This window comes from Selaginella moellendorffii, unplaced genomic scaffold (assembly GCF_000143415.4).
Source record: "Selaginella moellendorffii unplaced genomic scaffold, v1.0 SELMOscaffold_5, whole genome shotgun sequence".
Taxonomy (NCBI): domain Eukaryota; kingdom Viridiplantae; phylum Streptophyta; class Lycopodiopsida; order Selaginellales; family Selaginellaceae; genus Selaginella; species Selaginella moellendorffii.
This window is the reverse complement of record NW_003314266.1, coordinates 2,598,151-2,614,314: the sequence shown is the minus strand read 5'-3', so window position 1 is coordinate 2,614,314 and position 16,164 is coordinate 2,598,151. Positions and strand designations below refer to the sequence as shown.

General features: G+C 45.0%; 4 protein-coding genes across 5 annotated transcripts; 1 reads left to right on the top strand and 3 right to left on the bottom strand.

The window, feature by feature from the left end:
- Nucleotides 1–6,846: 6,846 nt before the first annotated feature.
- Nucleotides 6,847–8,393, top strand: LOC9659075 (annexin D5). Its single transcript, XM_002965210.2, has 6 exons — nt 6,847–6,966; nt 7,019–7,164; nt 7,216–7,434; nt 7,515–7,730; nt 7,814–7,903; nt 7,969–8,393. Exons 1-6 carry the CDS (start codon nt 6,891–6,893, stop codon nt 8,167–8,169), a joined length of 948 nt encoding a protein of 315 aa, XP_002965256.1. The 5' UTR covers nt 6,847–6,890; the 3' UTR covers nt 8,170–8,393.
- A 224-nt stretch (nt 8,394–8,617) lies between these two features.
- Nucleotides 8,618–10,055, bottom strand: LOC9659074 (post-GPI attachment to proteins factor 3). Its single transcript, XM_002964872.2, has 5 exons — nt 9,917–10,055; nt 9,578–9,824; nt 9,300–9,493; nt 9,046–9,233; nt 8,618–8,983 (listed from the first exon to the last, which is right to left on the bottom strand). Exons 1-5 carry the CDS (start codon nt 10,018–10,020, stop codon nt 8,679–8,681), a joined length of 1,038 nt encoding a protein of 345 aa, XP_002964918.1. The 5' UTR covers nt 10,021–10,055; the 3' UTR covers nt 8,618–8,678.
- Nucleotides 10,056–10,116: 61 nt separating this feature from the next.
- LOC9660461 (neutral ceramidase 2) lies at nt 10,117–12,986 on the bottom strand. Of its 2 annotated transcripts, none has more exons than XM_024669673.1 (9): nt 12,560–12,986; nt 12,285–12,493; nt 11,970–12,239; nt 11,639–11,882; nt 11,292–11,562; nt 11,114–11,239; nt 10,994–11,057; nt 10,768–10,937; nt 10,117–10,713 (listed from the first exon to the last, which is right to left on the bottom strand). In XM_024669673.1, the coding sequence occupies exons 1-9, from the start codon at nt 12,856–12,858 to the stop codon at nt 10,162–10,164; spliced, it is 2,205 nt and encodes a 734-aa protein (XP_024525441.1). In that variant the 5' UTR covers nt 12,859–12,986; the 3' UTR covers nt 10,117–10,161. The 2 variants fall into 2 exon arrangements, with proteins under 2 accessions (XP_024525441.1, XP_024525442.1); XM_024669674.1 differs by having other exon boundaries at nt 11,639–11,852.
- An 882-nt stretch (nt 12,987–13,868) lies between these two features.
- Nucleotides 13,869–15,517, bottom strand: LOC9659072 (annexin A4). Its single transcript, XM_002964870.2, has 6 exons — nt 15,323–15,517; nt 15,117–15,262; nt 14,844–15,062; nt 14,548–14,763; nt 14,375–14,464; nt 13,869–14,315 (listed from the first exon to the last, which is right to left on the bottom strand). Exons 1-6 carry the CDS (start codon nt 15,396–15,398, stop codon nt 14,115–14,117), a joined length of 948 nt encoding a protein of 315 aa, XP_002964916.1. The 5' UTR covers nt 15,399–15,517; the 3' UTR covers nt 13,869–14,114.
- Nucleotides 15,518–16,164: the final 647 nt, after the last annotated feature.

The window sequence follows — 16,164 nt, the reverse complement described above, 5'->3', positions numbered from 1 at the left end:
AGACAATTCTAGCTTTAAACCAGTATTGAAGAGTTATGTGTGCTCAAGCTTAAATCACTTGCTAATGTCCTGTTTTTTTGCTCTTTTTTTTGTAGGTTTACAATGACATTCTAGAGAGTCAAAGCACGTGGTGCCAATATATATAGACTTGTTACTAATAGTCTTGCCTTTGTTGCAATAAAGCTTGATCAACTGTAAAAACGTTTTTTTTATGCTGAAATATCAACTGACTGAATCCCAGTCGATCTGCCGCTACAGCCGTGTCGCGTATCCAAATTCTGGGTATGAGCATTCAGTGATCATCCGCTGCTTCCAAGCTGCCAACCTTGGTTCGCTTTCTAAGGTTTGAGCGGCAAGCCTGTCGCAGATGTAGGTCCTAATCATCAATTCAAAACACATCTGTGCATGTACCTTATTTCAGGCCGGATTGAGCAGCCAGCTATGGCGAGCGCCTTGGGGTGTCACAGAGTTTCCATGCTGGCCACGCAGCCGCGGATATTTCACAGATCGGCAGCCAAAAGATTGGCTGCCAGCGGTCTCTGGAGCCAGCGGCGGATTTCCGTGAGGCCGGCGCGATCGGTCATCACGAGAATGGGCTCATATCGATCGATCCAGCTGCTGCTGCCGCCGCGGCTCAAATTGTGAAGCATTACGATCGAAGCAGGAGGAACGCATCAAAAGGGTAAGAACTCTTTCGATATTTAGGAACTCTAGTTTTCATTGGTAGTTTTGTTTATCTCTCTTTTGGAATTTTTTTCAGGCAATTTTTTATTGCAAATTCCTCACACTGTTCGGAGTGATTGGTTCTTTAGCAGGCTCATTGCTGTGTTTTGTCAAGGTAAATCATATCTTACTCTTCCATTGACAATTCTTCTTAGTTTTGGTTCCTATGCTCAAAACTTTTGCTTGGTTTTCCTTTGTGACAGTGTTCTTTGTTCGTGTTGAGGTCGTTTATAGAGTATTTCAATGCAATCTGGCAAGGAGTTGACAACGAAGTTATACTTTTGCTGGTGGAAGCTGTAGGTACGATGGAGATCTAAAATCTCGATTGAGATCAAACAGTGATCAACTGAATTTGATCTTTGCAGACATGGACTGTGATGGGCTTGTACGAGTTGTTTGTGAGCACGCTCGACATTCCAGAAGAGAACCTCCCGGCTGGAGTCCCCAGAACTACTGTTTGCGGCTCCAACTTGTTTGGGCTTTTCAGGCTCCAGGTGACTTTGCTAAAACCTCTCGTTTCGAAAGTTTGTGAATCATATCTTTCATTCAGGAGCGCCCGAAGTGGCTGGAAATTCGATCCCTGGACGAGCTCAAGACGAAACTGGGACATGTTATCGTCATGATCCTTCTGGTTGGCATGTTTGAGAAGATCGTCATCCACACAGGCTTGGATCTCGTGTGTCTCTCGGCCTCCATTCTTTTCTCCTCGGGCTGCCTCTTCCTCCTCTCTAAATTGCACAAGTAATTGGACTACCATCTGTAAAGTCCATACACTAGAAAACCATTACTTATCACCACAAACGTTGGTGCACTTCCTATTTGACCTAGTTTTTTCGCGCCTTCTTTTGAATTTAGAGCTCCTAGGATTGCTCCGGTTGGATGGCAGCGTGCGCCTAGCCGATTCGGGGCATTCTTCGCAGCTTTGGATGCTGATCCCCGATCTTCTGGCGCGGGAGGTTGCGCTTCTGGACGGCATCCAGGCTCGCAAGTAGGGTTTTGTGTTTTCTGGATTTGTGGGTGAATTTTTTGTCATGGTTGCAGCTGCCTGTGGATTGAACCACTGCCTAGCGCGATGCAAGCTGATGTGTTGACCTTTGTTCAACTGCGATCCTATCGCTTTCGGCCCAACGATTTGTTGCTGCTTTCTAAGCGTCTGCTGGTGTCCGGTGAGAACTTGGATTTTTGGGTGCGACGAGCAGCACAGACTCTTCTCGGAAAATGCTCGCAGTCGTCGAATTCTAAGGGTGAGCTAGCAATCATTCCTTGAGTTTCTAGGTCTGACTTTTCCTTTTTAAACCAGAAGCATCAGACTTAGACGAGATTCCGGACTCTCTAAAGAAGCATTGGAACCTGAAAGCCACGAAGCAATGCTCAAAGAAGGCGCGCAACAAGAATTCAATCCAGAAGACGAGGAGGACTACTGGAACTTAAAAGTTATCAGATGATACCACTCCTGACCACGACTTGGAAAAGCAAGTCGGGTGCGTCACTGGGGGCAGCGGCGAAAGAATCATAAAGAGCTACTCGGGGCGGAAGCAGCTGCTTGCTCCTCCTCCTCGACCGAAGGCAGTGCACTTCGAAATGTAACTGAAGTCACGGGATCAAATTTAAATCCAGGAGAGCTTTTCAAAATCAGGTTTGCCTTCTGTGTAAAATAAACTAAAATCAAAAGAAAGGATATAAATTATAAACATGTTTAGAATCGTATGGCTTGTTCCAAGGGGGAATTTTGTGGACACCTCCATTCTATCTCCTTTGTGATTGTTGTTCTGTTAATTTGTCTAAAGGTTCCTACAAGAAGTAAGAAGTGGACCTTTATAATTTTACTTTCTAGCGGCATACATGTGGTGATTTAGGTATAGTGTATGACTGTAAGCTATTCAAGAGAGAATTGGAACATTCTTTCTTTTTAATATATCTTTTCTTATTCTCCTCTATAAAGAAATTATCTATTATCATTTACATGAAATACCAAGCTTAAAAAGAGTCCAGAAGACAAGGAGACATATGGATTGGAGAAAGAGCAAGACAAAGCATCAATCCATAATACAGATTTTCTACCATCAGTAGATCATACAGTAGAGTGTTTAGCAATCTCGATGGAGACTAGAGACCCTCTCTTATGCAGATTCAAACATGTACGCTCCTCTTCTACGAAGATGTAGGCAGCAAAGCTCTGGAACTGGGAAAGAGAATCCACAGGCACATTTGCAAGAGTGGGCACGAATGAGATACTTTGATCTTCTTGTGGACATGTACTGGCAGGACGATGCCCGGGGAGTTTTAGACCGCATCAATAAAACAAATTGATTTTATAAACCTAGGGTTTATTCTTTTATTTAATAAGCTTTTATTTAAAAGCTAGGGTGTGTTGTGTTTGGGAATAGACTTAAACACATGCACAAAAACAAGGGAAACCAAAAAGTGATCAACCTTTGAGGCACAAGAATGCACTATAAAACACCCCATGTGCTCACATTAGCACCCATTGCTCACATCCTCTGAAAGTGAACCAACCCTCACATTCACATGCCACATTAGCACTCAGTTCCAAACTGGATACCAAGGGCATCACTTTAGCCCATTATATATGTAGCCATTAAAACTTGTGTGTCCCCACACAAACTAAAAATTTCACATTCAGAAACAAAGTTATTGAAAATCTCACAGTTATCTTGCTCAACTTTTGCACCAGCAATAATGTAGACTAATAATGTAGACTATCACATAACTAAAATTATAAACAGTATGCACTGTATCCTTTCTCAAAAAAAATGTACAGACATTAGTGTGCTAGCATTTTCTTCTCTCCTACGTTTTCAGATTTGTGTCACACCCACAAAATCAAAATTCATGCTCATGGCCAAGCTAACATCACCCAAGACAGCCACATAAGTTCACACCACTCTATTTTCATCAAAATCCTTCAAATTTCCAATAACACTAAAGAGGTCTAAGAAACCATGTCCCATTGAGGCATTTGATGAAAAGAAAAACCCCTCAAGCATTTCCAATACTACCATAGTTAGTATATATCTATGTCACATCTACTCTTCCTAGCTCAAGAGTGAACGAAAGTGAGTCTTTCTAGGAGTTGATATTGGTTGTCTCCACCAAATTAGCACTAGCCATGAGTCTAGCCACAAAGAACTGAAGATCTCAAAATACCACGAACATTTGTGCATCTAATAAACATCTCTATTGTGACTTTTGTATTCATGAAAACAACTCCTCTTCACCATTCTCCACACAGCTTTGGATAAGTGCTGTTTATGAAATCAGGTTGGGACATTCAAACACTGCTCTAACATCCATCAAGGTCCCATACCGCGAGTACCCTAGGCATTTCTCTCCCACTACGCCCCCAGCTGCACTTGACTTAGTACTACCCATTTGCCAAGAAGAAAATGCTAGCCTACTACAGCACCTTGATCATTCTTTGGTTTCCCTTGTTTTGGTGCATGTATCCATGAATAGAGAGCTAGTCCTTCTTATAGTGGAGGTGAGGGGCAGCCATATATGCTCTCACAAGCAGTGTGTGGCTGTCCATTCCTGGACCATGTGTGGAAGATTGATGTTTGCTACATTGAGCATCGTGAGTGGTTGCTAATTTGAGCAATGTAAACAGAGCTTGGATTCAAGGCTTTGTGTGGCATCAGAGACTTTTAATGAGAATGCTAAAGACATTGTTAGAAAGTGATGCAATAAATCAAGACAAAAGCTTACTTTTTTAGGCATAGTGAGTAAGCAACTGCTTACTTTTCTGTTTAAACACCCTGTGTACCTTTGAGGCACAAGAATGCACTACAAAACACCTTGTGTGATCACACCTTCTTCCCAATGTGAACCAAAAACTTGTCCTCACACTTAATTTGCCACATAGCACTCAGTTAGGGTTCACCCCAAATTGGACAAACGAAATGTTACATAAAATTTCCTTTCCTCTTTGCACTAGGGTGAAGGATTCTGTTTATAGCTCGTTTATCTTCTCAGATTTTTAGGGTTCTTCAATATGCTAGACCCTTTTCTTGATACTTGCAAAGGATGGATCAAAGTTAATATCAGCTGCTTGTTTAAAAGCTGTCCAAGAAGTGTTTAAATGCACATCAGGTATATATTTACTTGTGTTTGTAAAAAAGTATGCTAGACAACAAAAGTCTTCAAACACTTTGGAGAAGCCAAAAGATCAAGATCCTGTAAAGGTGTTCAAGGTCAAAGGCTCTATTTTGTTAGTGATTTAAAAAGACTTTTTTACTATATTATCCATGGTTGGAGTTGCACATTAAATAAGACTAAGTTAGACAAGGATGGATATGTCCTCCAGGTGATCTGGTTGTAAATCCTTTAATGGTGTATTGTGTTAGTCCCACTTCAAGGAGTTGCATCCAAATACTTGGGGTGTTTCTTACGAAATTGTGTAAGCAGTTCTTGTTTTTATGCAAATTTCACTTAAATATAGTGTTGTAATTTCTGGATGAATTTCAGAATGTTGATCTTTAGATAGATCTTATGTTGGGTCTCCAAAGTGCCATAGAACATTCACTTGAGTTTAGATATTTGTTTCAAAGTCTCTTATATATCTGGTAAGACTTAACAAGTTAGTAAAGTTGATTAAACTGGTTAAGCAAAAATGCTGTTGGTGTATAAAACCATTAAAGTTGATGGAAATCGCTCAAAAGTGTGAGCTAACTATCTGATTACAGAAGAGACTAGCATATATGACTCATCTTGGTTGTGTTGATTGAGGTTTGTTATGAATATAAAGCCTAAAGGTGCTGAATAACTTGCAAGTCAAACACAAAAATAATATCTTTAAGCTGAATATTAGTGCTTTTTTAAGCTGAATATTAGTGTCTTTGAGCATAATTTAAGCTTAAAAGGTAATGGATATATCAAGGTCAAGGTGAAGATCTTGATTATGGTTCACTCTTGAACTTATGGTAGGAAACAAAGTTTTAGTAAAAATATCTCAAAGTAAAGCTAATGGCCTATCAATGGATTAATCCACCATGTATACTTCCAATTGTGTTGATTTATTGAGACTAAAATATGTAGATCTTTAAGTGGAGCAGGTTGAACTCCACATGCCTCCACATATACAGTATGAACAACTTGAATAGTTGCTAGATCAAATTCTTGAAACACGGCTGAAAACTTCTATCCCAATTGATAATGTGAGTACAAATTTGATTAAGACTGGAACTTGCATTAAGCTTAAGAAAAAAAATCCTTTATGGAAATAAGCAGGGATTTTGTCGTTGCTATCTTGACAATATTATCCTTCAATACCTCTCACACTTTCCTTTAGAGATTACCCAGATCAAGTGATCTGAAAGCTCCAGCCTCAAAGGTATATAATAGGGATTGTACTTTCTTGTTCCAAAATATACTGGAACTAAAATAAATCATTGCATTTCCTAAGTTTCATCCTAAGAACTTGATGCTTGAAGACTCTTCAATTGCTAAATAGACATAATTTTTACATAAATCCAACCAAACCAATCCTTGCGGCCATACCAAAATTAGGGTATGCACTATGTAGATGAGGCAAATCAATAGGATCCCCAAGCACTCAACAAAGGAGAGTTAGAGTCCAATGCCTTAGCAAACAATAGCCGTGGCCAGCCATAACTGCTAGCTGCCATGTGGACTAACTACCCCAAGCTTTGATCTTAAGTGACTGACTTGCCCGATTTGGGTGTAGCTTTGCATGCGTAAATTTTCACGTCCACGTGGCGAATGGTTGATAGTGTATCCATAAATAACAAGTGGGTGTGAAGGTGTCAAATACAAGGATTGGCTAGGGAGTTCCATAGACGCCACATACAGTGCCGCTGTGTCATATAATACGTGTGCTTGATGCCCCACCGGTGGACGTTCACTTTCCAGAAGTAAGTCAGATTGGATCAGTGCGGGGCAAGCGAGCTATCGCAGCATTGTGGCCTTAAATTGAGTATATTCGAAAGATATTCCTTTTTCAATGAGATTTTTGAAGATGGTCCTAAACGATCACATAGATCTCTCGTATATTCGTCTGTCTAATGTAGTGTCCACGCGGCAGTCTATTTTACTAAATGCGCGTCCTTCTTGGATAAATTCCAAGGGATTCCTTCGGCGCGGCACTAAATTTCTTCTCCCATCTAATTGCGACTGGATTCGCTACCGCAATGTCCACGATCACAGTGCCGCCGATGCTTCCCCCCGTCCAGCAAGATTGCCAGGCCTTGCATCACGCTTTCAAAGGTGGGATCGATCGCTCGCGATCATCGGATGTAACTCTTCTTCTTTCCGCCAGGATTTGGATGCAATGAGAAGCACGTCATACAAATTCTGGCGCACAGGAATTACTTGCAGCGGAGAGAGCTGGTAAACGCTTACAGAAGCATGTATGGAGAGGATCTCTTGCGAAGATTGGAGAAAGAACTCCACGGGAAGCTCGAGGTGAGTTTAGTTTTAGTGTGCGAAGATTAAAATCTTTGATATATCTTCCAGCAAGCAGTGCTGCTGTGGATGATGGAGCCAGCTGAAAGGGACGCGGTGTTACTCAGAGATGCGATGAAAGGACTGGGTACCAAAGATAAGACGCTGATCGAGATCATCTGCTCGAGAACTCCCTCGCAGCTCTACTACATACGCCAGGCATATCAAACCAAGTATCATCGCTCCCTGGACAAAGACATTCAATCAGACACAAGTGGTGACTATAGAAAGGTGAGAAGAATACGAAAATCTCTTACCTCGATCGATCAAACGAGTTTTGACGAGCTTGTTCTTTGTCTTTGATTTTGCAGCTGCTCTTGGCCTTCGCGAGTGGACAGCGGCCGGAGTGGCCTCACGTAGACATGCATTTAGCTGACGCCGACGCGAGAGAGTTGTATAGAGCTGGAGAAGGAAGGCTTGGCACCGACGAGTCGACTTTCATTCGCATTTTCTCAACGAGGAGCGCCGCGCAGCTCCACGCCGCATTCGCAGCCTACAAACACCTGTACAAGCGCGACATTGACAAAGTAAGCATCTATCCAGTGTCTAGAAAGCTGCCTAGTCCTTAAAGTTGGAAGGAAGGAAAGCGAAAACTTACTTTTGCTGGTAGGCCATAAGGCGAGAAACTTCCGGGGACTTTGAAGATGCTCTCAGGCTGATCGTTAAGTCCGTAACAAGGCCTGGACGATACTTCGCCAAGGTTTGTCACATTTTTTTCTTGCTTCCGTTCTTCCTTCGAAACTTACGCGTATTCTCTGCGTCCAGGTTTTGTATGACTCGATGAAACGTATGGGAACCGACGACTCGACGCTGATTAGAGTGGTCGTCACCAGGGCCGAGCAGGATATGCAGTACATCAAGGCGGATTTCTACCAAAAGTACAAGAAGCCATTAGAATCAATGATCTCGGGTGACACTTCTGGAAACTACAGACACTTCCTGCTCAGCCTCGTCGGGGGGCACTGACAAGTCAATAGCCTGTAAATACATAGTGCGTGAATGGGATTTTTTTTCTTCTAGAAAGTAAAACATAGGACAAAAAGTTCGTAGAATAGAACACAGCCAAGATTCTCGATCACCAGACACTGTAAGATCACCTTCCGAGAAGCTGGTACTTGAGAGGCGTGAGCCACGCTGATGTAAGTTTCCAGATTGTGAACAATACCATCTACAGCACAACATTCTCGTTATGTCTTTGTACCTTGTGATCGTAATCTGGTGGAGTTTTTGAGCACTGAAAGCAACAGAAACGTTTCATCGTTTGTTGGCGACGAAAATCTCTTTTACGAATTTTTTCTCCAGGATCCGCAAATAATGTTAGTATTTTTAACATTTAAAGGGTTAGATTATCTTCAATCTAAGAACTTGCTTTATAAAGTATAATGGACAACAAAAGGAATCTAATTCCGGTGGGTTAAACAAGGTTTTGGAAAAGCATATTCCATTTTACAAAAATCCTATACAGCCCATTTCCTTCACTCTACTTTCTTCACGGTTTGGTTCCTCTTGACGAGCCTTGACGTTCTCGCGACGGCGTCGTCCTTGACAAAGCTCCACCAGAGAAAAGTGAGAGGGATCGTCCCCAAATGCCACAGCGAGTGAGCATCAAACTGGCCTCCCAGCGGCGGAAAATCGTATAGCTCGAGCAGCATCGCCCCCAAAGTTCCCAGTCCCACAGTCCATACCTTTAATCTCGATGGATGCTTGGAGACGATGGCCCAAACCAGCCAGAAGAGAAGTTGGCTTAGACCCATCACCACGCACACGATCATGTTCCAGCCTAGGCAAAACAAATGAAAGGAAAAACTTAGTTGTCTTGGAAGTATCAACAAAGTATCTCACCGTAGTCGAATTCGTAAAAGTTGAGGTAGCAAATGTGAGTCGCTATGAAACCAATGCACGGCGCGGAGACCATGACTCGAGCCGCCTCGGTTTTGATGCTCAGTGTTCTAGTGATGGCCAAGATGAGCGAGAAGCCAAGCGTGGCCACGGCTGAGGAGTAGTCCCAGCTCTCGTGAACTGGCGTGTCTCTGAGCAAAGGAAGCAATCCATCGAGCTTAAAGAACAAAAGAAAGAAACAAGTCCAAGTTCCACACCTTGTATGAAAGACCACGCTCCAAAACCAGGAATGTATCGAAAGCAGCCCATACACCGTCCAGAGTCCCACGAATTCGTAGTATGGTCCTTTTCTTCCTCGAGGAAGCTCGTAGTACACAGTGGAGAGGAAGGATCCGAGACCCCAGACGTGAGCGAAGAGATTAAGTAGCGAGAAGAACACGGCAGCGGGTTCCTAGAAGTGGAAAAAAAAAAAAGAGAAGAAGCTCAGCACAGTGATGGAACACGAAAGGAAAGAAAGAACAACAAACTTACGTACCTGGACACCATAAATTCGATCAAACGGCCACTTTCCGTGATACTTGACAGGCTTCCCTCCGGCCAGAGCTCTTTCATCTTCTCGCCGGGTCATGCATTGGTAGCGACACTCGCTCGGACAATCCCATCGTGTGATGCTCAAATAGATCGGCTCCTCCTCTTTCTTTCCAGAGAATGTGGACGCATTGCACGATGAGAAGCACAGATCCCCGATGCAGCCGCTGCTCTGGCACGACTCCACGCAATCCCTGCGTCAAAGAAAGCATGGCGGGGACAATGAGCGCCCTTGCGGAGCGACTGGAATTTCCACGCAAAATTTCCCTATCCCAATGGCGCATACCTGTAGCTGGGATCCCGATCGCCGGCGCTCGCTCCGCAGAAGAGCGCGAGCAGCAGGATCTCCACGGCAATGACGAACAATGGCGGCCAAGCTCGATCCGCCATGCCCAGAGTAGTAAAGAAAGGAAAAATTGCCGATAACAAGGTTGACCTAAAGCTCCAATTAAAAATTATTTTTGCGCTCCTCTGTTTTCAGGGTTCTTTGCCAAAGTTTAGGGCTCTTCGCGAAATTTTAGGGTTCTCGGCTTACAATTTCACTTGGAAAGAGTTGGAGCTTCCAGAGAAAGGCCTCACGCTTCCAAACAAGCTCTTGCTCGCTCCAAAATGCGAGATCCGGTAAGTCCCTGCCTTTACTTCCTGGGGTATCTCCCATCTAATCGTTGCGTAGCTCCTGGAGCTCAGCGACGACGGCCTCCTCCACAGGAATCTCACGCTCCAGTCATTGTCATCGTAGAGCGATCGCCAGGAGCCATCGCTTTGCTCGATCTCCACGGAGCTAAAGCTTTTCTCCGTGAGCAAATCGTTCCTTGGGCAGCCCGTCCAGAAGACCACCTCCACAACGTCCCCAGGTCGGTAACTCGCGCCTCTCTTTACGTTGTTCTTGGCATCGCCAAAGTCGACACCGACTGGAGTCGTATCCATCACCACGGGTGGGAGAAGCTCTAGCTGCTTGTCAAGAAGGTCCGGCGGAGATGGCCCGGAGTCGACGTTACTGTTCTCGGCTAGAGCGATCGCGAGCTTCCGGAATTCTTGGAGATATCCGCTCAGAGTGTGAGGACCAAACAGCGTCGAGGCACCCTGAGGATCGATCGATGGAGTCAGGAACAAAGAAACAAGAGAAAAGAGACCAACCTCGTAACGCTGGATTTGATACTCCTCGAAAGTGGTCACGTACTGAGAGTAATCGTTGGAGAGGCCAGCGATGACGACGCGAGTTTTCGGACCAAATTGGCCACGGCCTTTAGCGATGAGAGTTTCTTTGACGGCATCTCTCAATCGTCGTCCTGCCATGGTACTAAACTCTGGAAGACAAACGTAAATGGAACACGAACACGCAAAACAGAATAAAACAAGCTACCTGCAGGCACCGAGAGGATGATAAGTTGGCCGATCTGCGAGATTTGGATCGGAAGAACTGAAGGCTGAAAAAACCAGACAGGAAGTAAAAAACCACGAACGACATCAAGAGAAGACTTACAGCCCAGTCATATGGAAATGTCATCTCGCCCGTGTCGATCAAAATTGGCTTTGGATACTGACAATCGACCTGTGCTTTGTTTGGCGTTTTCAGCGCCGCTCGAACTATTCGCCAAAACGCATTTCCCTGCCTCGAGTGTGAGAGAGTGAAAACTATGGAAAAGTTTTTAAGGTACTACCTTGGTATCGCCTTGTGTAAAATCGAAAGCTCCAGGACCGTCAGTCGTGCCTGCTGCGAAGCTAAAACCAACAGCAGCCGGACAAGTCGTGACCGTTGACGTCGTTCCGTTTGCAGCGGTGAGAGTTACTTTAAGACGAGTGAAATCGACGAAAGTTTGCTTGTAATTCACTCGTCCTACCACCTGTTCTTTCGCGCTTCGGAATAGCTCTATTGCTTTCTGGAGCTGTTTTTGAGCAATGATCTTAGTGCTCGCAAAGTGGTCCGGGTATCTGCAAAGTCATCGCGTGAGAAACTTGAAAACTTCGGGAACCATGAAACCAACAAACAAACAACCACTTTACATACCCAGGACCACGACCAATGCACTGCTCGTTCCGTCCATCACAGGTGCTATGGTTGAACTCACAAGCCACGGTACTATCAGCGCAAAAGGCCCCCAGAGTGTTTGGAGAGACGTCTCCCTCGTTGCTCTGAGAGAACGCAGCGATGAAAGGCGAGCTGGAATCACCAACAAGCCTCCGCCTGTTGCGAATGGTAACACTAGCATTCATCGTCCAACCTGGTTTTCCAAGCATTTCAATGGTTGGATCTGTAATTCAGTCAAGTTTCCTGGTTCTAAGAAACGGTGAAAGAACTAGAAACGAGCAAAGGAAAAACTAAGATCTAACCTCAGTACCTTCTTGTTCTAGCTGTTTGTCAAACCAAGCTTCCATGAAATGCGCAGCGGCACCTTTGTTGTCACCACTTATAAGCTCGTTGGTCCGATTCATCGACGTACAATGGACTGGAAACCAGCTGAAAGCGCCGATCGGAGCTCGTTTGCTGTCCAAAAACTTGAGGAGCACCATGTTCTTGTCAACATTATACTTGTATCGTTTCCTTTCTTCCACGGGATTGTTGAGATACGCGCTGGGACTACGATTAATATTTGCATCCAAAAGCTCACCTGGAGAGAAGTAAACTTTAGAATCGAGAGATCACCATCTCTAACCTTCATTGAGTAAGATGGAACCAGGCCTCAAATTCTCGTGAGCCTGGACAATGCTGCTGAAAATCCCATCCACGAGAGCGTTGAAAGATTGCTTGACGAACCCGATGGAGGTGACAATGTAGAGAACGTATTGTAAGTAGCCGCCAGGGCCAGAGTGCGTGTGAATGCCACTGATGATCACATTCTTCTCACTGTAGGTGTCTCCATACCTCCTCTCACACAAAAGAAAGAGTGAAGAACTCACTCACGATCGTGGAAGAGAAACAAATATTTACCTGTCCTTGAGCTTGGAAAGAACTTTGAGCGTGATCGCTTGCGATCCCATGCACGAATCCACGTTCACAAACGCTACTCGCCTCCCATCCGCGCCGGATTCCGCCACGATGAAGCTCCGCGCCCTGAGGCGGAGATGGATTCCAGCGGCATTCTGCGAGGGATCGGCGTAGCCCATCATATTTACATCCGCCGCCGGCCCTGTGACATCGTAGCTCCCCAATCCTACCAGGAAATCGCCGCTGGCGCTGGCCGCGAGCAAGGCGATCGAAATCGCGGCGGCGAAGACTGGCGCGCCCATTCCCCTGCGACGATCTAGGTCACTGTGGAGCAACCAAAATGGCGGTGGTGGAGAGCATGAATAGTTGCGCCTTCGCTGGCAGTGCAAGACAAGCGAAGAACAGGGCGCCAGAAAAGAAAGAAAGCCCTGGAGTGACGTGGACAAGTTCTCCGACGTGAATGACACGTGGAGTGAGCTATGCATATTCCCGAATCTTGGTCTTAGGGCTTGGGAGAAATATTTCGAAGAATGCGAGGAGCTATGGATGCGAGGAAGGCGCTCGTCTACACTTCTTGCTACTGGTATGGATTGGATCCGATCGCGACGATCATCTCACTTATCCGTGGTTCTCAGTGAGGAGAATGTGTTCTTGCTTTGCAAGGCTCTGGTGGAGCTCAACATCGCGCTGCCAGATGCCTCGGATCTCTTCGTTGTCTTCCTCCTCAGCGCTGATAAACAGGCTGGTGCTGATTTTCGCAGCAGTAGAGGCTTTTCATCTCAGTTCTTCTCATTTTCTTTTGCTGTATTTCCAGTTTCCAATTTGGTGCCAGAAGAACAGCAGCCGCGATAATGGATTTTGTGTTTGGGACTACCACGTCATTTGCATCCAGGTCTGCTAGCTCTTGGATTACAAGCTTTCTCTGACTCTTTGCGAGAAAAAATTTTCCTAGAAGAGATTTTCATCCTCCACACCCGATGAAGCCAGTGTTTGGGATTTGGATACATCCCTTGGACTTCCCGTTGCTTTTAGTTCCTACGTCAATGAAGCTCTCAAGCCACCAGTTGTGAAGAAACACTTGCTCGAAAGGTAAGAAACACTCCTTGTTTTAATTGGATATCGTGCTCATGTTTCTTTGTTTTTGTCACAGGCTTTTCAGAGTTGTTTCTGCTCACAATTTCTTAAGATACTTCGCATCAGATAGAAGACATATGAAAACCAGTGATGGGGGTTGGCTGGCCGCTCCGCCAGATTACGAATGCATTGTGTCGCAAGGTACTTAGTTTAAGTTCTTTCATCGTAAACAAAGACGTAACAACAATGTTGTGTTGTAGATGGTACTATACACAATCTGGAAACTTACATCAGCGTGTCTCACGCCTCTCGAGCACCAGCTTCTCGGAAACAGATTTTACAGCGTCTGGTGACCGAGAATCTTGGCTGTGTTCTCTCTGAGGATAATTTCTACGATTTTTTTGAGGTACTCTTCCTAAGTTTTAGTCTTTCTAGAAGAAAAAAAAATCCAATTCACGCGCCGTATTTACAGGCTATTGACCCGTCAGTGCCCCCCGACGAGGCTGAGCAAGAAGTGTTTGTAGTTTCCAGAAGTGTCACCCGAGATCATTGATTCTAATGGCTTCTTGTACTTTTGGTAGAAATCCGCCTTGATGTACTGCATATCCTGCTCGGCCCTGGTGACGACCACTCTAATCAGCGTCGAATCGTCGGTTCCCATACGTTTCATCGAGTCATACAAAACCTAGAGAATACGCGTAAGTTTCGAAGGAAGAACGGAAGCAAGAAAAAAATGTGACAAACCTTGGCGAAGTATCGTCCAGGCCTTGTTGCGGACTTAACGATCAGCCTGAGAGCATCTTCAAAGTCCCCGGAAGTTTCTCGCTTTATGGCCTACCAGCAAAAGTAAGTTTTCACTTTCCTTCCTTCCAACTTTAAGAACTAGGCAGCTTTCTGGACACTGGATAGATGCTTACTTTGTCAATGTCGCGCTTGTACAGGTGTTTGTAGGCTGCGAATGCGGCGTGGAGCTGCGCGGCACTCCTCGTCGAGAAAACGCGAATGAAAGTCGACTCGTCTGTGCCAACCCTTCCTTCTCCAGCTCTATACAACTCTCTCGCGTCGGCGTCAGCTAAATGCATGTCTACGTGAGGCCCCTCTGGCCGCTGTCCACTCGCAAAGGCCAGGAGCAACTGCAAAATCAAAGACAAAGAACAAGCTCGTGAAAACTCGTTTGATCGATGGAGGTAAGAGATTTTCGTATTCTTCTCACCTTTCTATAGTCACCACTTGTGTCTGATTGAATGTCTTTGTCCAGGGAGCGATGATACTTGGTTTGATATGCCTGGCGTATGTAGTAGAGCTGCGAGGGAGTTCTCGAGCAGATGATCTCGATCAGCGTCTTATCTTTGGTACCCAGTCCTTTCATCGCATCTCTGATTAACACCGCGTCCCTTTCAGCTGGCTCCATCATCCACAGCAGCACTGCTTGCTGGAACATAGATTTTAATATTCGCACACGAAGTTCTTGAGAAACTAAACTCACCTCGAGATTCCCGTGGAGCTCTTTCTCCAGTCTTCGCAAGAGATCCTCTCCATACATGCTTCTGTAAGCGTTTACCAGCTCTCTCCGCTGCAAGTAATTCCTGTGCGCCAGAATTTGTATGACGTGCTTCTCATCGCATCCAAATCCTGGCGGAAAGAAGAAGAGTTACATCTGTGATCTTGGTGATCGCGAGCGATCGATCCCACCTTTGAAAGCGTGATGCAAGGCCTGGCAATCTTGCTGGACGGGGGGAAGCATCGGCGGCACTGTGATCGTGGACATTGCAGTAGCGAATCCAAGCTCAATGGCGACTCTAGATGGGAGAAGAAATTTGGTGCCGTCCCTCCACGCCAAAGGAATCCCTAGCGGAGCAAAGGACGCGACATTGGACTTTACCCAAGAAAGACGCGGATTTCGTAAAATAGACCGCCGCGTGGCACAATGATGACACAAGAATATACGAAATATTTTGTGTTTACTTGAGCATGATTTATGGAAAACCTTTATATATTTTGATTTAGATTTAATCATGAAATCAAGCAAATCGAGCTCGTAGTGGTCTTTTTTCAGTGGCTTGGACTATAAGATGTCCCCCTGCTCATCTAGTAGCAAGTGAGGATAAGGTTTTCTCAAAGCTATGAAGATTGGGGCTTTCTTTGTTCTGTTTGTGATAGCACTTATGCTACTGCCCACTGCAATGGCATGTAATTATAGTTCGCAATGTTCTACTGGCTGCTGCTATGGGGTCCGGGGGGGGCCTGGAAAGATGCCGTCAGAAAACACCATCTGGTTGCTGTGGATGGGGCTGCCCTGGTGCCTCTACTCAGATTTTTGACATGGAGGGCAATGAGATTTTTGAAGATGGTGTTGACATTGCTGAATGATCATCTCGTCCATTGACTTGCAATGCTGCAATAACTGGTATCCCCTATGATCTTGTTGGAATAACACTCATGTGTTCACACAAAGTGTTGTGGAGCATGTTCTACTGGTGTAAAAATGTATCTTGCAGTGCCCATCTTGAGGCACCAATGGGATGTGTTTAAAT